The 21,822-nt window shown below is 36.4% G+C and overlaps 1 protein-coding gene across 7 annotated transcripts in view; it reads right to left on the bottom strand.

The window, feature by feature from the left end:
* Nucleotides 1–2,828: 2,828 nt before the first annotated feature.
* Nucleotides 2,829–21,822, bottom strand: part of ZNF326 (zinc finger protein 326) — a 36,989-nt gene continuing 17,995 nt past the window's right edge. For all 7 annotated transcript variants that reach the window (XM_023733400.1, XM_023733402.1, XM_023733401.1 and 4 more), the window contains 5 exons: nt 15,910–16,057; nt 14,665–14,764; nt 11,058–11,188; nt 9,643–9,738; nt 2,829–5,134 (listed from right to left, as the gene is read on the bottom strand). In XM_023733400.1, coding sequence (XP_023589168.1) covers nt 4,703–5,134; nt 9,643–9,738; nt 11,058–11,188; nt 14,665–14,764; nt 15,910–16,057 — 907 coding nt within the window. In that variant the 3' untranslated portion in view covers nt 2,829–4,702. The remainder of the gene's footprint in view (nt 5,135–9,642; nt 9,739–11,057; nt 11,189–14,664; nt 14,765–15,909; nt 16,058–21,822) is intronic.

The following is a 21,822-nucleotide window of genomic DNA, read 5'->3' as shown; positions in this document are numbered from 1 at the left end:
TGGCAACCCCATATGTGTCACAGCAAAACTGCTCCATAGGGTTTTCAGTGTGACCTTTCTTCCAAGGCACCTCTGGGTGGACTCAAACTGCCAACATTTCGGTTAGTAGCTAAGCACTTAACCAATTCACTACCTAGGTGGCCTCCCTGCTTATAGCTACATCTAAAAATGGGGGCAAATCCTTAATTTTCATCTGGATGTAGCTATGAACTAAGATAGAATTCCTGGTTTCACCAAGATCTGATTCCTCATTTAATATTTTCTAGAAATGATTCGCAGCACCCTTGTTGTCCTTCTAGTACGGTTATAAGTTTATCTTAATTACTGTTAATTTTTTATTGTTGTAGTTGTTCTATAATTTTAAGTTTTAGAAGATAATGACTTGAAACCAGTATGTCACCTTGATCTGAAACTCCCCCAGATTCATATCTTCTACTCATTTAAGAGCTAAGCTGCCTGTAGTTTCCCTCCATGTTCAATGCTGTTTCACACCTCTCTGTTCATGCATCTCTAGCTGAACAGAATGACTCCCACTGTCATCAACACCACTTCATTCCTACCCTTAATGTACAATTTTTAATTATTTTAAAGAAGAAAAGTGAAAAAACAAAAACTCAGAAAATCAGGGCAAGGGAAATATGGGACAAGACTAGTATGGCTGTTTCCCAGGAGGCCTCACAGGGTATGGGTGCCTACTGTATCTACAACTGCCAAGAATTTGCCCTCTAGCCTTGCAGCCTCCCTAATTTTGCTTGCCTGCCAAATAGGGGTCCAGCTATTATCAGGGCAGGTGCAGCTTATCTTGGATCAAAGGACTGTAACTATCAAATAAGAAAGTCAAACTGTTAATTTATAATATGAATTCTAACTGTCACATGGACTGGAACACTTTGGCCGGCATGACTACTCTATTTTCTATCCATCAGCAGAACTACAATGGATGCCGAACTACAGTCACAAGTTTGAGTGTATCAAAATAAGGACAATTTGGTAGCTAAATCAAATGTTAAATAACATAAGCCTAAGATAACCTGACAGTATCTACCTCTACAATAAATATAATCTTGCCGACAAAAACAGAATTCTCACGTATGTTTCAACACACATGACCACCATTTGCCTTCATAGTTCTTTTTTCTATGTGGTCATGACTTTTGATACACAAATTTCTCTAGATATTTTCTTTTTTTTTCACTTTATTCCCAGAATAGTTATCATATTATAAAATACAAATATATAAAAATATAATATCTAAAATTCAGTCAAATCTTACAGCTCTAGAAACCTTTCTTGCAGCAGGGATGATAAAGTCAAATGTTTACAAGGCCAGGCAGTTAACATCAATATGTTAAGACTGATGAGTTAGACTGGATAAGTAGGCAAGAACAAAATGCATAAAGCCACATATGCCACACTAAAAGGGTTTGGACATTATCCTATTATGGGAGAGCCGATGAAGAAGTTCAAGTAGGGGAATGACACAGAAGATTGTTATATGAGTAAACTACTGTTACTGCTATTACGACTTCACAATGTTTGAAGAATTAAATGATCTAACAGGTTAAAAAAAAAAAAATGGCCCAGTTTTCTGATTCCCAGAGAGGCCTGTTAAAGTTATTCTAATGCTTTAGTAAAATATTATGGAGAATCCCCCAAACCTATGCCTGATTTCAAAAGGGCAGAAGCTCTTACTTTGATATGGGAGAGCTGGAGGCACTAGAAATTTATTTGAGGGCCTTAGCAATGTTCTCAAAGTGCAATCACTGACCAACCAAAAAAACCAAACCCACTGGCCATTGAGTCAATTTCGACTCATAGCGACCTCAGCGGGCAGAGCAGAACTGCCTCATAGAGTTTCCAAAGAGTGGCTGGTGGATTCAAACTGCCAACCTTTTGATTAATGCTGAGCCCTTAACCTCTGCGCCACCAGGGCTCCAATCACTGACCACTACCATCAAAATCACCTGGGGTACTTGTTAAAAATACACTACCTCCCCAAAAATTAATTAAAAAAAAAAAAAAAAAAAAAACACCACCTCCTCCTAAGAGTCTGATCTAGTAAATTTGGGGTGGTGTCTCCAAATCCTTACTTTTACCAAAATTTAAGAGCTACTTCTTAAAGTTTCCACAGAAAAGCTTTTCCTAACATTTAAGGTGATCTGAAGGATAGAGTCAGCCAAGAAAAGTTGATAGGTATAAGCTACAGAAAATGCAAAGGTCTGGAGACAGAAGAACTTTGTCAAAAAACTGACAGAAGGCTAGTATGGCTGGTAGAAAGAACAACACAATATAAAGTAGGAAAACTAGGCCAGGCTCATCACCGTAAGTTTACAGGTAAAAAGGGAAGCCAACGAGGGATTCTATGCAGAAGAGCAGCATTATCTGAAGTACGTTTTTAAAATGTTTTGCCTGGAAAACTGAGTTTAACAGGGTGAGAGTGAACACAAGATTAGTTAATAAGCTATTTCAATAGTCCAGGAAAGAGATGATGGTGACTTGGACTGGGCTGGTAGCAGTAGAGGTGGAAGAATGGGTGGATAAATGTTTGAAGCAGAATAGACAGACTTTCTGATGAATTAGAGGAAGGAGGTAATAAAAAGAGAAAACTATAGGACAGCCCCTAGTCATCCACGCTCAACTGCTAACCGAAAGACTGGGGACTGGAGGTTCGAGTTCACTCAGAGGTACCTTGGAACAAAGGCCTGGCAATGTACTTTCAAATAATCAGCCATTGAAAACTGCTGGAGCACAGGTTCTACTCTGACACACTGGGGTTGCCATGAGTCAGAGCACAGACTTAAAAGCAACTTATAAATTCATTTCTTTGGTTTATTAGAACTGTATGTTTAGCTTTTTAATAAATAAATAATATTTAGATAAAAGAAGTTGAAGGTAATTAAAGATCTTACATTAAGTCCTTATTACAAAACATTGAGAACATAAACACTAAGGATCCCAAAAATTAATCTGCCTGCAAACTAAACGGCCCATCTGCAAATTATCCAGCAAGATAAACAACAAAATTCACTTTACTAATAAAAGGTATAAAAGGTTTTACTTTTTTTTCATAGAGACTCTGAAAAAAGAATCCACTAAAGTTACTACTTAAATGTTCTTTCCTACCTCTCTCATTCTAAAACGTTTACTCAGCAGTTGTTACAGATTGTTCTACAGGATTCTTTTCAAAAGTTTAGCATCTTAAACAGATTATTAGACGCTTAAAAACAGTAACAAAAAATATATATACACCCTACTTAGTGTCAAAAGAATCAAATTCTAATCTAACCCAATCAAACTTCTGTCAAGTCGATTCCGACTCACAGCGACCCTATAAGACAGAGCAGAACTGCCCCACAGGGTTTCCAAGTACGAAAGCCACAGAGCAGGCTGGTGGGCTCAAACTGCTGACCTTTTGTTTAGCAGCTGACTGCTTTAACCACTGTGTCTACAGGGCTCCCTTCTAACCCAAAGGGATCTATTATTCTGTTACCTTAGCCCTTCCACAAATATTTTAAAATAAAGGCAGAAACAAGAGGGCTGAGCAAGTCCTACTATCCCTAAAATTTGAACTTCCTGGGCAAAGAGACTTTCTGAAGCCAATTTAAATAAACAGAGACTCCTAGATAGGCTCTAAATATCTCTAGTTTTCAACTAACCTTGTGCTTTTTGGCTCCAAATCCCTTTAACTGAATTTAAGTGCCTACTGGATTTTCTCAGCTTAAAACAAACCTAGCCAACCACAATAAACCCTTATTAGACTTGAAAAACTAGTTTTAAAAGCCTTGTATGCAAAAAGAGAAACTATCTTTGAAATTCGATAAATGCCTATATTCATCCATTTAATATCTTAAAATTACTTAATATATCCATATACCGATCCAAGTTTTTAAGAAGCTAATTTTCATTGAAATAGTCTCCCTCTCAAAAGGTCAACCACACCTTGGCCAGAGTAAAGGTTTAAAGAAATAAAGAGCACTGCTTTTCAGTGACATAGTTGGATGGTCATCTGAAAATAAATGACTTAAGAATAGACCATCTATCAATCTCATCTTCTCTTTTCTGAGTATGTAAGCATATGCGCCATAAAACGTAAGAGAGAAGAGAGAAATAATTCTTTTTAATACTCATTCAACTGTTGAACTTGTTTCATTTAAAATTGCTAATCCAGGAAGAAAGTTTTTGTAAAAAACATTTTATTGCTACAAAGGGAAACGTGGTCACAAAAAGCCTTTAAGCGTATCTTAACGCAAATTACTATTCAATGTCCAACGCAGTAAAAAAATACACAGAGCACAAAATACTTGCCCAATTTATCTCTTCTAGGCTAAGTATTCAAAACATTAATGCACACTTGAATATTTACTCCCAAGAGCAGCATTTAAGTTCAAATGATTAGAATAGATATACTAACAATACACATCCATTATCCTTAACACCAACAATCAAAATTAAGCTTAAAAATTATATAAACGATTATTCAGATCTAAGTTTTATAGCTATAAAAAATCAAACTAAAATTGTCCTACCTTTATTTTATTAAACTAATGCCAAATATTTAGAAATTATATAAAACAAATTTTAATGTGTGGAATGCATGCAATATGGGTGTCGACTCATTTTAAGCTATTAAAATTAAAATTCTTAACTCTTTTCCACATTAGAACACAAAAGAAACTTAAAGCTCCATTTAAATCTAATATATTTAATTTTCTTCAGGCTGGTCAACAGAGAAGTTGACAGGCTCTTCCTTTGCTTCTTCTTCTGCTTCTTCCCTTACTGCCTCTACTTCCCCTACTTCTCCTGCTCCCCCTACCTCCCCAGCAGCTTCCTCTACTTCTTCACCTTCCCCTACTTCTCCAGTTCCCCCTAGTTCCTCGGCTCCCCCATCTTCCCTGGCTCCCCCTACCTCTCCAGCTCCCTCTACCTCCCCCACTCCCTCTATATCCCTCCCTCCTTCTACTCCTTCAACTTCCTCTACTTCTTCCACTTCCTCTACTTCCTCCACTTCTTCTTCTTCTTCCTCATCTTCATCATCCTCTTCTTCAATAGCTTCATCGATCTTTTCTTCTTCTTCCTCATCTCCTTCTATTAGCTGATCCTGAGAATGATCTTGAATTTCAAAAGGATTCTCACCCTAAAAACATGAGAAGTAACTTTTAAAATCAGCACATCCATTTTTGTATCAGTGAACTTTTTATTTGCTAAATCCTTAAAAATAACCTCTATTTGAAGCCTTTTACTCTAACTATGACATACTCATTAAATATTTTTTGAGTGCCTATTTCATACCAATGCAGATATATAAATTACTAAGTCATTACCTTATACTTCATAAATCGGATTACTAAAGACCTCATTTCCTTAACTAAACTTCTAAAATCATATATATAAAAGTAAATATACGATTTTTGGTAAAAACAAAGCAGATGATGCAAAGATTTATGTTCTACTTGATTATAAAAAGTATTTAACGTACAACTGTTTTAAGATCTATTTAAAACACAAATGAAAATCAGGTACTTGTTATACCTATACTTGTACTGGTAAAAAGCAGACAAATCTTTTACTCACTAAGCATTCATAGATAACATTTTACTTTAATATTTAAATTATATACCTAGATTAAATCTCATATAAATTAACCATAACAAAAGGCTATAATACAGTAAAAAAACGAGGAAGTAGAAGTTATTAAGCAGGAAAGTGTTAACGTGAACCTGGTAGGAACGTGCAGGATGAACTGGAGTAGCAAGAGAAGGAACACTAGTGAGGGCGCTACACTCACAGCCCAGGAAAGGGAAGTTTAAAAGACGTAGTGACATCATGAATTAGGATGGGGAAAGGAAAGAAGGTATATGCTATAGATAATCAGAATTTAAGATGCTGTCTAAATGTCTAACAGGCAACTATACATGTAAGCTTGTAACTCAAAAGAAAGGGAAGTTCAAAGCAAGACATTACAATTTGTGAGTTGTCTGCACAGCGTGAATAGTGAAGCCAGGGTCTTAAGTGGGATAGCACTGCAGTGGGAGAAGGAAAATAAGTAGGAAAAAGAGCCAAGAATAAAATTCTATGAAAATGCCTACACATGGGGGCAGAAGTTAGAAGAAACACTCAATGTAGGAGAAAATCTAGGATGATAAAATATTATCTGGCAGAACGGAGTTTTGAGAATAAGTGATTAATCATTGGTGTCGAATGACACAAAGAGGTAACAGCAGAAAGTGGAAAAGGCCACTGGAGGTGGTAACTGTTGAAGCTGAGTGATGGGTTCCTGACGATTTATTATACTATCCCCTTTCCTTTTTGTATGTTTAAAATAATAAAGTAATAAACAATAAAAAGTTTAGATTTGGCAATTAGGTCACTGGTCATCTTACAGCAGCTTCAGAAGTATGATGCACGTGGGGGTTAGACAGCAATGGTTGCCTAAGAATCAATCTTTTTTTCCCCTGTGAAGTGCTTTCAAAAACCAGGTTTTTAATTTAGTACTAGAGTCCTTGTTGAAAACAAAAATTTCTGAATCAATCTCAGACCTCCTGATCCAGAACTTCCAGGGGAGAAGCCTGGTTACTTGCCTATTTAAGTATTTCAAGAGGTATTTATCAGAGTTTTGGGACACCCTAACTCAGAAGGCTTGAGAAAGGACCTAGGCAGCTTTTTATTTGATTTTAGCCTCACAGGAGATTCTAACACATACCTCCAGTTAAAAACTACTAGGTTAAAGAGTAAATAATATAGAGGGAATAAAGAGCACAATGCAGAGTGACCTACTGTTTCAAGTATGGTGGCCAGAGAAGAGAAAATGAAATGGGGAATGCTAGAGTCTAGGAGAAGTTAAGTCACTGTTAGGTTAGGGAACTCACAAGCACATCTGTTTGGGGAAGAATAGAAAAATACTAAACAGGAAAAAATGCAGACAGAAGTAAGGATAACTGATGAAACAAGAACACAGATAAAAGGCAAAGAAGAATATCTTCCCACACAAACAACAATGATGGTGGGACTGAGGGAAAGATACAGAAATCTAAAGTAGAAAGGGGAAAACTTACTGAACTCACATCAAATGGTCTCAATCTCACTAAAGCAAGAAGATAAGAATCTCACTAAAGAAGAGATAAGAATATGGGAAGTGAGGGGAGTAAGGATAAAATCTGGGATATGATAAGGATGGAAAAGATTTGGAACAGTAATTATAGGAAACACATTACATGATAGCTAATAATTACTGAGAACTGCAGCTGATAAACAGGACAGACACAGTTCCATGATATTTTTTAGCAAGATTCACAGTTAATAAAGCTAAACACAGATGGCATAGTGCCGGGGACTGGGAAGCAGTGGAAGAACAAATGAGTAAGGGATTTTACAACAGCAGCATTGTGTTGCTGAAAGGGCTGGCTATGAGTGTACAGGCCTAGGAGGGAAGAAAGTGAAGGTGTAACAGATGATACAGCTGGAGAACTGGCAGAAATTGACAACTGATTATCTTGATGAGGACAAAGATTAAAAAGGGTATTTTGTCAAATTGAGAGTTCTTGAAAGTAGAAGAGTTTTAAGTCATGACCAGAGTTGACCAGGAGCAGAGCAGGTGATGAAGAATGATTGCAGAGGACAGAACAGACAGGAATGCTGAACAAAGAAAAATAATTGGATAATGTGACAGAATGTTCTATACCAGTGATTCCTGAATTTTAATATGCATATGAATCAACTGGCATCTTGTTAAAATTAAGATTTTTATTCAGTAAGCCTGGGTATGACCTGAAATTCTGCATTTCTAATGCGCTCCTAGGTGATGCCAATGCTGTGGTCCATGTATCACATTCAGAGTATCAAGGTTCTAGAGAAGTGCTCGTCAGTCCAGGTCTTCTCCACAATATGCACATGAGCAAGACACTCACACCAGTGATGTCACTCCTTCCACAAAGTGACTCTCATGTGTAGCTTAAAAACCTTACATAGAAATTCTAATTTGTATTCTTCCCTGACTAAAAACTTTTCGTATGTCAACAGAAACCGTGACTTCTAAAAAGGTTGTGATAAAGCAAGATGTAAATCTAATTTTTAGATTTTAGCTATGATGCTCTTGTCTTTCTGAAGCCATGTTGTCATTAGTTGCCATCGAGTTGGCCCCCGACCCAAGGTGACACCCCGGAACAGGACAGTGCCTGTTCCCGTGCCATCTCCATGATCGGTTGCAGATTGGATGATTGTGATCCACAGGGCTTTCTTGTGGCTAAATTTTTAGTAGATCACCAGGCCTTTCTTCCTAATACATTTTAGTCTAAAAGCTCCACTGAAACCTACCCAGCATCACAGCAACAGGCAAGCCACCACTGACAGAAAGGGAGTGGCTGCGCACGGAGTGCACTGGCCAGGAATCTAACCTGGGTCTCCCACATGGAAGCCAAGAATTCTACCGCTAAACTGCCAGCGCCTCATTCTGATTCCATACTTCCAATAAAATCAGATTTAATTCAGGGCTGCATTCATTTTTTTAAAGTCGTGTCAAAAATGGAGTAAATGGTGAAAAATATGATTAACAAATTAGAAAACAGGCCCCTAAGGAACAAGCTGAAAGAAATGAGATTATTCAACATGGAGATCACTTGGTTGAGGGCTAACTGAATGGTCATTAAATATATGACAGGCTTCTTCACGGAGTACAACAGCCAAAATAAACAAAACTTCTTCAATCTCATTTTGTAGATTCAGTTACTAATGTATGTAATATTTTGTAAATCTTCAACATAAGAGCTCTCTTCAGTGTAGAAATGATTTTAAGTAAGGTATTATTTTATGAAGACTCAAAAACCTCTAAAATTTATTTCTGTGAATTTCCTTGTTTGTGCAATAATAAATATTATGTAAAGAAGGATTAAAGCAGTAACACGTTGCAAAAATCCTGAAGAGTGGCGAGCCAGGGTTCCAATCTGGGTTTCCTAACATTAGGAGCAAACTTCCTTTCTTCTGGCCTCCTGATTCCATGAGGGAGCTTTTTCTGGAGCAACATATCTGACTTTGTGCCTCCTGCCTCCCCTCCAACTTTTATCCAAGAAAGATGAATGATTTATCCAATTAGTTCACTTGAAAGGAGAAACTAGGCATGTATACCTCAGTTCCTTGGCTTCTCCTTTATGTACTGCTAACCACAGAAAGAGTACATTACAGTCTGTTCTATGCCATGTGGTAAACTAGGGGGAGCCTTTTCTGTCCAGCTGGACTAGTGACAGGGGTAGGTGGAAGTTAGTCTATCTAATTCAGGAGTAAAATATTAGAAAGCACACAGTAACTGCACATCTAAGACATATACTCTAAGCCATCCATTTTTTTTTTTTTTAAATCAAGAATAAAGCTGACATTTTCATCTTGTATCAGACTCCAGTGTATCTCTCAACTGAGCTAGAGCTGGAAAGGAGAGGAGAGAGGACTCATTTATTGCTCCCCACCCACTCCCCCTCCCCTTTCAACCGAATCCCAGCAATAAGGAAAAGAGATGTTTTACCTATATGCAAGACCCCAAGTAAAAACTTTCCTAGTATGGTGTACTATATTTAAATATAACAAAGATCTACTATTTCACCGTTTAATATTGTGATACCACAATATTACCTAAAAGGCTTTGCCCAAAAATCTTACCTTAACAAAACGTTCATATCGCGCCTTCACTATTGGATTATTTAAAATGCTTGTAGCAGTCAAGACGCTCTCTCTTTTAATTTGTTCCTTATAAGCCTGTGAAAAACAGAACACACTGATAGTACCTGCCATAAAAAATATTTATATAATTAAAACAGCATTTTATGTTCAAATCCCTTAGATTTAAATGATTTATTTTCTGGCAAATTAAGCTATAGAGCAACAACAGCTACAGTTACCACAATCTAAATTATCTATGGATTAAAGCAATGACAATTCTATAAGCCAATCAGCTTCAATAAAAAACACCCAGTTCCCAAATAACAGAAGTGTAGGTCTACTAGAGAGCTGCTTTCTCTCCTTTCCAGTCTATATCCATCTCCCCAGACCCCAACTATTCCAACTACTAATTTTCCTGCTATCAAAAAAGAAACAATGATTTTTATACTGTAAGAGTACTTAGTCTTCCTCTGGGCTGTTGTTATCACAAGACTTTATTATGCAAAGGAGAAAAGGTAATAATATGGAATGTCTAGTTGCCAAAAAGGTGGCAAGTGAGTATCAAAAAGGGAAGAGAAAAAACAAAAGACTAAGAAAAGACTGTGCTGGAAGTGCCTAGAAGAAGTCTGAGCTAAATGAGTTTCACTTCAGTACAAAATACAAATTCACGACTCAGGTATGCTCTGTTTAAAAATATAAGTCTTTAATTTTGAAGTTTAAAAATTTTCATTTCAAACAAACTAACTCCCAATAATATAAACAAGTGTTTTGTTTAAAATAAATTTGACTAAATAAAACCAGCCAATATAGAAGCAGAAATATGCTAATCAAAAAGAAAATGGTAAAGTCTCCAGTGATATTTTGCTCAAAAAAAATGACAATAGATGGTTAACTGGTAATCTTAGTTTTCAAATTTATTTTTCCAAACCATCAGAAAAATGTACCAGTTATCATCAAATCTTCATTTTATGCTCTTAAACATACACACTCACAAAACCATTTAATACCAACTTTAAAAAAATGTTAATGATAACAGTTATGATTTCCTAAATGCTATGTGCCAGTACTATTTTAAGTGTCTTATATGTTTTTTAATTAATCTAATCCTTAAACAATCACATAAGAGAATATAATAATTATCCATCCCCATTTTATAGATAATGGAAACTGACACTTAGAAAGGTTAATTTACTTGCTTAACACTTGTTATGTACTAAGCCAGGATTCAACCCAGAAAGTCTTGTTCCAGAGCTCATGATCTTAATCAGTAACACTACACTCCCTCTGAGTATCCTTATAGTTATCTGAGGTAAAGAGAAATTATATGCAAGTAGGTAGGTGTGAAACAATGGCCAAAGAATAATAAAGGACTGATGGGTAAGTCAATGAATTTATTAAGACAGATCAAAACTTACCTGCTTTGCTTTGATATGATCAGGAGATTTTAAGTGCTGTTGAATTAAACTATGTAAAGCAGGGATATACACGCTGCAGGCATTGCAGTGAATAGTCTCTACTTTCATCATGTGATCATCTGCAGTAACACCTAAATAAGAAATCCTATTATTAAAGAAAAGTAATGATTCACGTTCTTGTGTCTGACAGACTGTGTTTTTACTACTAAAGCTTCCCCAATTATTTACAACTCTTCTTCAAAAAAGAGGACCAGAATATTTACCATATTTTTACTTTCACTGTTTTAAAAAAAAACAATTAGCATAGCGCACTTACAAAAACACCTCATGGAGGGGGAGGGTACGGTTGGCAAACAAACGTAGGTGTGCATTATTTGTGTAAAAAATACGGTAGGTTTAAGTTTTTCTACCACATCTCATAAACCTGCATATATAGATTAAAAATATATGGATAGCAGATTAGAAGTTACAAAGTGCAATTACTGTATCTCCTAGTCATGTTATACAATCATGCTCTAAGGCTTATAAGTCCATCTCCCCAAAAATATAACATAAAGGAAAACAAACGTTGGATTATTTTATAGAAAAATAAGAACTTCCATAATTATGAATAAAAGTAAGTAGGGAATGGGGGAAAAGATGTCAAAATTGGATTCATAAAGAACAAAACGTGTTGGATCTTAAGAGAGAGGGATTTATTACAGGTAACGATATTAATATATGCAAGGAGAAAGGTATCAAAGAAAATGACACTTTCTGGTCACTGTAAGTTATTCAGTATAGCTGGAGTATAAAGAAAGGACAAAAGATGATAATGGAGCAATCTGTGTGTCACGTCTAGGAATTTGTACTTTATCCTGTAGGTGATGTGGAAGCCATCCCAAGTTCTTTCACTAATAAGATCATATAGAACTGGGGATAAGAAAGACTGGAAATAAGGAAACTAGTTAGGAAAATACTACAATTGTTAAAAGATACGGATTTAAACAAATGCAATATTAAAATGAAGGTAAACCAATTTGGTAAATATTTTTAAAAGAGAATTGACAGGATATAGTGCTACGGATATGTTGTTGTTAGCTGTCTTCGCCAACTCAGTGACCCCATGAGTGCAGAGAATTGCTCCATAGGGTTTTCCAGGCTGCGACCTTTCAAAAGCAGATCACCAGGCCTATCTTCCGAAGTGTCTCTGTACCTAGAATAATTCCATACTTCTGGCTTTGGCAGATGGTGGGGCCACCTTCTAAGATAAATGCAGGAAATATTTGCTGAGTTTTTGTTTTTTCTTTAAGAAGGTGGGGAGTGTACAAGACGATAAATTTTTTAGATACGAGTTGTCAGTTAGATGTATAGGAGTAGAGTTGAAAAGAGATCCATGCTAACCTAAATGCCCATCAATAGATGAAGGGATAAACAAATTATGATACATACACACAATGGAATACTACACAATAATAAAGAACAATGATGAATCCGCGAAACATCTCACAACATGGATGAATCTGGAGGGCATTATGCTGAGTGAAATAAGTCACTCACAAAAGGACAAATACTGTATGAGACCACTATTGTAATAACTCAAGAAAAGGTTTACACACAGAAAAAAACATTCTTTGATGGTTTGGGGATGGGGGGAATAACTAACTAGATAGTAGACAAGTATCAAGTTCGGAGAAGGGAAGGACAACACACATTACATAGAAAGTCAGCACAACTGGACCAACGCAAAAGCACAGAAGTTTCCTGGACACATCCAAACACTCTGAGGGACTGAGTAGCTGGGGCTAGGGAACAGTCTCCAGGGTAATCCAGGTCATGTTCTATATCCCACTTTGGTGAGTAGCACCTGGGGTCTTAAAAGCTTGAGGGCAGCCATCCAAGATACATCTATTGGTCCCATCCCCGTCCAGAGTAAAGGAGAATGAAGAAAACCAAACGTACAAGGAAAATATTAGCCCGAAGGACTAAAGGACCACATGACCAGAGACTCTACCAGCCTGTGACCAGAAGAACTAGATGGTGCCTGGCTACCACCAGCAGCTGCTCTAACAGGGATCACAAGAGAGAATCGTGGGCAGAATGGGATAAAAATGTAGAACATAATTCAAATTCACAAAAAAAGACCAGACTTACTGGTCTGACAGAGACTGGAAGGACCCCCAAGACTATGGCCCCCGGACACTCAGCTAACCCAGAAATGAAACCTTTCTTGAAGCCCACTTTTCAGACACAGATTAGACAAGCCTATAAAACAAAAAACAACACACGGGAGGAACGTGTTCAATAAAATATATGAGACCAAATGGGCAACTCCTGTCCAAAAGCAAGATGAGAAGGCAGGAAAGGACACGAACTAGACAAACGGACACAAGGAACCTAGGATGGAAAGGGGGAGTGTGTTGTCACATTGTGGAGACTGCAACCAATGTCTCAAAACAGTATAAGTTGTTGAATGAGAAATTAACTTAAGCTGTAAACTTTCACCTAAAGCACAATAAAATTTAAAAAAAAAGGAAAAGATCTGTGCTAACATATAGATTTATAAGTAATCAACATATACATATTACTATAAGTAAATGAATTAATCACGAAGGATGAATTAATCAGGAAAGGGATGATGACTGGGGTAATGACAGAGTACTGGTGAATACCAACTTTTAAAAGACTGGTATAGAAAAAAAGCCCAAAGACTAAAAATGACAAGAGGATAAAGAGAATATTAGGACAGAAAGGTGTCACAGAAACCAAGAAAGTAAAGAGATTCACAAAGAATGCATTTGTCAATGAAAACTGTTGCAGAAGAAAGATAATGATTCGAAAGAAACTATTGAAGTTGGTGCTGGTAACCTCTGTCAGAGCAGACTACTATGGGTAAAGTAATAAATGGTAAGTGAGGAAGCAGAAACTAATGTGAACTACATCTGAAGAAGACTGGTTGTTTAAAGAGAAAAAGAAACGGTAGGTTTTAGAAGAACTAGTACCTGCTTTTCTTTTCCTCTCCTTCCTTTTTTTCTTTTCCTTTTTTTAAATAATAAGAGCATGTTTATAGGCTTCAGGGAGTCCCTGGGTGGTGCAAACAGTTAACACATTCAGCTGCTAACCAAAAGGTTGGAGGTTCAAGTCCACCCAGAGGCACCTGGAAAGAAAGCCCTGGTGACCTACTTCCAAAAAGTCTGCCACTGAAAACCCTATGCAGCACAGTTCTATTTTGATACAAGAGGTTGCCATGAGTTGGAACTGACTCGACAACAACCAGTTTCTCATACGTTTCAGAGAAGGAATCAAGAGAGAAGGAAAGATGGAAAAACAGAAGAGATAAGTTTACCATCTGAGCAAAAATCCGTAAGGAGATGAGAAGGGATGAGAGGCAGAGGAAAGCAGAGGGCTATGACTTTTCCTCTAAAACTGAAGTGAAGGAGATAAGGATACGTAGAGACAAATTTTAAGCACAAAAACAGGAAGTCAAAGGAGTTAATTTCTGATACCCACTCAGGGCTACCGCATACGACTACACTGTACCACTCCAAGGAGCATCATTTACATTGCAATAGGTTATATTATGTAAAATCCACATGTGATTTCTAAAGCAGTGTGTTTAAACATTTACCTTCCATAGCATCTTTATCAATTATCTTGCCTGCTTCTGTTAGACTATTTGTCTGTTGTTTACGGATAGATGTTCTCTTGAATTTATTCACCATACATTCCTACAAAACAAAATAGTAGGATTTCATAGATCAGAATCCAAAAGTTTTCAATGAGCACTTAGGATATGCTTAGCACCTGCTGGTTCTATGGAAAATACAGTATAAAAACTAGCATCTACTCTCAAGAAGCCTACAATTTAATTCAAAAGACTATCAAAAAAACTAGGAAAGTATAAAAAATATTCACTTTTCCAAACGTACTTTAGGCATACAGAGAAAGATAGATCAAAAAGAGCTGGAATAGTCAAGAGGTTTTCTCAGGATAGGTGGGTGTTTAAATTCGAAGTGACAGATAGGAACCAGTTAAGGAAATTACAGAAAGAAATGCGAATTAAGGAACACAATTCTGCAAGGATATAGACGTGTGAATGACCACAGTATGGTTCTAACCTTCTAATAATTCCACCTCTTCTGCCCAGATTAATCAGACACACAATTAGCAATCCAGCTCAAGCCCCTTCCTTCAAGTATTTCTGGTCCCAATGATCTTCCCTTTCTCCAAACTCTTAGTATGTCTGTATGTACCATGCATCCTTGGCATTTTCACTTAATTATGTCACTTAATTATGTGTGAATGTAGTCTATTTCCAATTACTGTTCATTCATTGAGGATAGCGTCTGTGTCGTCGGTGTCTGACATAGTACCCTTCGTAGGTACTCAAAAACTACTGAGCTGATGACCACACATTCCTAACAGAAAGGACACTAAACAGACAGCAGGCTCTCTGGCTCTAAATTCAGACTCTGCCACTTAGTGACAGAGTCCTTTAACTTCTCTGAGCATGTTCGTTCATCATAAAAACAAGTTGTTATGAGGTTCAAATGAAATAATGAAAGTACCTAGCACAACATCTGATACGCAGTACACTCTCAAAAGATAGCTGAATCTGCATCACTAAACAGTTATTAAAGGAACTGCCTCTTTGACATGTCTGCCAGAAATCACTTAAAAATGTAAAATGTATTCTCAAATAACAAATCCAAATTCTATTATAGAGGAATTCACATCTAATACTGGGCTTATTTTAAAACAGTTCTTCCTTTAAATAAATAGTAAATTTTAGAAACATAAAATGGGAGAGGGATGGGAAATTATGAAAAACCAAAATTATAAGGCATTTCCCCCCTCAAAAATATCTACTTACATGCAAAAAATCCATAACTACTTTGTCAAATTTGGTTTGTTTCTGAATATGATCTAATGTTGCCTGGTGTGAAGAACTTTCCAGATGCAGTTCAATATCTTTTTCTTCAAACGTTCGAAATTTACAAAATGAACATGTGAATGCCGTTCTATAAGGGGAAATAAAAGTTTATTATCTTATTCATTTAGAATAATATAAAGTATTATCTTACTCATTTAGAAAGAATTCATAAGAATATATCAATGAAACTAATTTTACCAGCATAAATAATTTTCTTTCTTCTGTCTTATGGTTGATCTCAATTTCACTTAAGTCAGAAAAACTATTACTTTAAATACCTATTTAAACAGCACTTTCATTATACTGGAGTCCCTGAGTGGTGCTCTTAGAGTCAGAATCGACTCAGTAGCAATGGGTTTTTCTGGTTTTTGAGTAGTGCAAAAGGTTAAGCACTCGACTACTAACCAAAAGGTTGGTGGTTCAATCCCACCCAGAAGCACCTTGGAAGGTCTGGCTATCTGCTTCTGAAAAGTCACAGCCTTGAAAACGCAGTTCTAGTCTGGAACACATGGGGTCACCATGAGTTGAAATCGACTGACTGCACAAAGCTCGGTGTTTTGGGGTCACTATATCACCTTGCATTTCTAGCCCATCCCAGAGCTTCGGGGTATAAAAGATGGAATAGGTGGATCTACTTAATCTAGTCCTGAGTTCTCCACTTCTAGACTAGACTACAAAGCCAAAGCAAACTTTGAAATATATCAAATTCCCAACTTCCACTACTTATTTTACACTGTTCCATTCTCAAGTTATCAAACCACTAACGTACATCAACAAAGCCACATGCAACCCCACATACATACCCACTGCCATCAAGTTGACTCTGACTCACAGCAACCCTATAGGATAAAGCAGAACTGCCCCATAAGGTTTCCAAGGAGTGGCTGGCAGATTCGAACTGTCGACCTTTTGGTTAGCAGCCAAATGTTCAACCACTCTGCCACACTACACAATCATTAACTCACTCTCTTAGAGCTTTTAGGTGATCAATGTCCTGCCCCCTAATAGGCCACTTCAGGATAACTAACAGGCCTGCCCTAGACTAGATGAATACATACATTTAGATGCTCAGGAGTCACCCTAAAACAAATACCTTCCTTTTCCTCCATTTAACTGTTTCTACTTTTTCATCTCCTTGCTATTTCCTTTTCCTTAAATTCTGGTAACAGTCTCCTAACTGGTTTCTCTGCTTATAGTGACCATTTTCTAATTAACTCCTTACACTGCTATCAGATTTATTTTCCTGGTTAAGAGTATGGGCTCTGGAGACAGACTGCTGGGTTTCCATTGGAGCCCCTTTGTGTGAACTTGGGCAAATATTTAACCCTTAAGTGTTTTTTTTCTTCACAGAGGTGTTATAAGGATTTAAAAAATGAATCCATATAAATCCCTTACAACAGTTCCTGGCACATAGTAACTATTATTACTATTAAAATGTATCATTATTAATATAACACGTAACATAATATGATAATTAATACAATTAATTAGTGTTACTTCCTAAAGGAGACAATAGCACATTCTGGCTCAAAAGGCTTATTTGGCTCCTTAAAGAACAACAACAAAGAAAGTCAAGACGCTTTTGGCGTCTTTGTAGCTTTACCAGACAATACCTAGAACAGTATCAGGCACATAGTATGTCTTCATTGAATGTTTAAATGAGATTACACCTTTTACTCCCGCTGGAGTCATTTCAATTTGCATAACTTCCCACTTCCTGAATACCAATGAAACATTCCTAATTCTCTGCTTTTACCTCAAGCCATGCCCTCTACCTGGGCTGCCTTAGAACTCCTACTGCAATCCCACCATCTCCCTAGATCAGTTCAAATACCACCACCACCTCCATCATGTAGCCTTCCCTAATTGCACTACACCCTTATTCAGAAGTGATGTCTGGAAAGAGCACTTTGCACTTCTCTTCTGGCACTCTTCACCACATACTGCTGTTTGTGTACACTTCTCACACATGTCCCTCTTCCCCCAGGCTCCCTGTAGGGCAGGTATACATAGTCACCTTTCCACCCTCTTTTTAGGTTAAATGTTTTCAAATATCCAAAAGGAACATATTCCAATAATCATTAACTATCAACCTCTTAGCCTATGAATGCAAAGCAAAATTGCTCTGTAAATTAATTTTAGACTATTTTAAAGAATTCCTATCCTAAAACAAAAATTTAGCTGAACCGACATTCATTTGGTTACTGTCATCAAGTGCCTATTTTCAGTTATGGAAAAAATCATTAAATGAAAATTCTGTTCTTTCATTTACTACAAATAACATCTACCAACATGGAGATAGCATATCCAAATCTATAGTTTTTAATGGCAATAGTAGTCATAGGTTAATTAAATGGAAAAATTAGTCCTATAATGTAATATCACCTTAGACTCCTAGCACATTTGATACAAAGTGTTAATTAAATAAACTTCACAAATGAAATAAACTTCATTTATTTCCATACCAAAGTAACTAAGCCTCTTACCCCTACCCAAATAAAGTAATTATATGAGCGCAAGAGTGGGACATATACTCTCAAGGTCAAAAACAGCTGCTCTCTTAAAACTGAACTCCTGTTTATGGGAAGATTCATAAACTTAATCCTATTGTTTCTAAGATCCCAGCAAATTAGGAGCAACAAACCAGAAACAGTACTGAAGTTATTAAAGACACAAATAAGTAATACTTAACAGACTAAAACAAGACAGACCAAACAAACAAGACATCTGGGAATTTAGATGCAACTAAATTTTCTTTTACTACATTTCACACAAAACAGTATCAACCAACATATCTATTGAGACCAAGTAATAACAAACAATATCTGCTTAATATGTAAGGAAACTCATACATTTTAAAAAGATCTCCAACAAAAGGTTTAAAAATTCTTCTCTTGAATTTTCTTTTGAAGTAATATAAAGTTACGGTTACCTAGAAAATTCACTTTTGTGAAACATTTCCTTCCCTTACTGCTACACAAACTGAAACATTTCATTCCCTTACTGCTACACAAACAAGTTAACTTTCAAAGAGCAAAAAACATACAATGAACAGGAAATACACTGAATTATATTTTATTTGCTTTGCAAAGGTAGTACCTGGGCAGATTTCAGAGAAAAAGACCAAAAAAATTTATCAATTTATAGCCCTATTACTTTGTTGTTATTGTTATATTTCCAGGTAGTCTTTTTTTCTTTTCTTACAGGTATTTTTATATTTTGCATATATGCTTTTCTATTTTACCTGCATTTTCCTCATGTTACATCAAGTTTTATAACCTTCATTTTCAACAGTGGCCTAATAGGCCATAAGGGCCCTGGTGGTGCAATGCTTAAGCATATGGCTGCTAACCAAAAGGTAGGCAGTTCAAATCCACCAGCTGCTCCTTGGAAACCCCATGGGGCAGTTCTACTTTATTCTGTAGGATCCCTATGAATCGCAATTGACCTGACAGCAATGGGTTAAGAGTCCATAAACGGATGTGTCAAGCCTTACGTTCACTTGATCACTCTCTACAGCTGTCATTTGTTTCTCTTTGGGAGCAGTTATAAATAATATTGTAATGGGCATCTTTTCAGATGAAACTCTTCTTTATATTATTTTACTATTTTCTTGGAGATCATGAGTATAAAAACATTTAAGGCACATAAAAAAAGCTGCTTAATTGCTCTCCAAAGCATACTGTAAGTGTCCTCTGATCGAACCTCAGTTAGCAAAATAATTCTTTTTCTCCTTGCTAATAAAATGGTATACCATTATTTAATTACTTAACTTTTCAGCTTAACTTAGTGAGTTGGAACGTTTTCTCCTACACCTGTTAAGCAGCTGCGTTCCTTCACCAAATTATGTACTGGGAATCTTCATTTTCTTACTTTTTAAAAAAATTTGATTAGGTGCCATTTATCTAATTCAGACATTAATCATTTCTCATAATATTTTCCAAGCATGTTAGCTCTCCATTTAAGTTTTAATTTATATAGCCAAATCTGCCCGTAGTTTCCTTCATAATTTATTGTATAACTTCTACACCTGGAAAAAAAATCTCTTTGCAGAGGTCAACATATTCCATTTTATTTTTCTGTCATTTTCTCCCTTTTCTTGGTTTTTTAACCCATGTGAATTCATTTTTGCTGGCGTAAAAAGAGTATCTAAACTGATTTTTTTCATGTTATTGGTCAGCTGTTGAAGCAATTCCCTTTTTGTGTGTAATATCTTTATTATATATTAATTTTTAATATCATGCAGTCTATTTACAAGCTAATAATTTTATCACATACATTTGCTTTGTCTATTAACACATTTTTAACTATCATAGCTTTCTAGTAGTTCAATCTCTAGAAAAGCTAGTACGTACTCACTCACTCTCTTTTTCTGAATTTTCTTTGGGATCTGGATTGGGAAAAAGTGAAGTATGCATAGTATTTAGTTTTCCTACCCAAGACTATCACTACATCTCCATGTAGTCAAATTGGTTTCAAGCAGACTTTATGGTTTTCTTCACTTCTTTTTAAGAGTACTGTATTTCTGGGTATTTTATATTTTTGGATTATCATTATGAATAGGACTTCAGGTGATTACACATAAACATTAAACATCAAAAGTACTCCTATATATCTTTGGAGTACCTGCATGATGCAAATGGTTAATGCGTTTGGCTGCCAACCAAAGGGCTGTAGGTTGGCACTCACCCAGAGGCACCTAGAAGGTCTAGCGATCTACTTTCAAAAAACCAGCCACTGAAAACCCCTATGGGGATATCTCAGTCAACTGGCATAAAATAGTTATGAAGTTATGTTCTACATCCTAGTTTGATGATTAGCAACTGGGGTCTTACAAGCTTGTGAACAGCCAGCTAAGATACAACTGTTGGTCTCTACTCATCCAGAGCAAAAGAGAAAGAAAGAAACTAAAGACTCAAGGAAGAAACAGTCTACAGGACTGACAGTCTACATGAACCACGGTCTCATCTATCTTGAGACCAGAAGAACTAGATGATGCCCAGTTACCACTACCATTCTAATCAGGGCCACAATGGATAGACCCTGACAGAATGCAAGAAAAATGTGGAACAGAATCCCAAATTCCTTAAAAAAAAACAGACTTACTGGACTGGTTGAGACTGAGGGACTCTGAGACTATTGCCCTGAGATACTTTTCAAACCTTCAACTGAAATTAACCCGAGGTCACCTTGTAGCTAAACAACAAACTGGCTCAGAAAATAGTATCACCTGTAAGTAATGTGCTCCTTCAAAAAAATCATCTATACGAGACCAAATGATCAACAATTACTTTAAAACAAAGATGAAAACGTAAGGGGGCAGAGCAACTAGATTAATGGAAATGGAACAATGAGAATGGAAATAATGAGAATGTTCACACATTGTGAAGAACATAACCCATGTCACTGAACAACTTGTGTAGAAATAGTTGAGTGGGAGCCTAAACTGCTGTATAAACTTTCACTGAAAACACAATAAAATATTATTTAAAAAAAAAGAATGAGCTAGTGGGAATGCAAGATAATACAACCATTTTGGAAAATGGTATGGCGCTTCCTTACAAAGCTAGAAATAGAAACACCATACGATCCAGCAATCCCACTCCTAGGAATATATCCTAGAGAAATAAGTCGTCACTCATATAGACATATGCACACCTATGTTCATGGCAGCACTGTTCACAATAGCAAAAAGATGGGAACAACCTAGATGCCCATCAACAGATGAATGGATAAACAAACTATGGTACATATACACAATGAAGTACTATGCAACGAGAGAGAACAATGATGAATCTGTGAAGCATCTCCTAACATGGATGAAACTGGAGGACACTATGCTGAGTGAAATAA

This window comes from Trichechus manatus, unplaced genomic scaffold (assembly GCF_000243295.1).
Source record: "Trichechus manatus latirostris isolate Lorelei unplaced genomic scaffold, TriManLat1.0 scaffold00058, whole genome shotgun sequence".
Classification (NCBI taxonomy): Eukaryota; Metazoa; Chordata; class Mammalia; order Sirenia; family Trichechidae; genus Trichechus; species Trichechus manatus.
The sequence above is the reverse complement of the archived record's forward strand: the minus strand, read 5'-3'. Positions and strand labels throughout refer to the sequence as shown.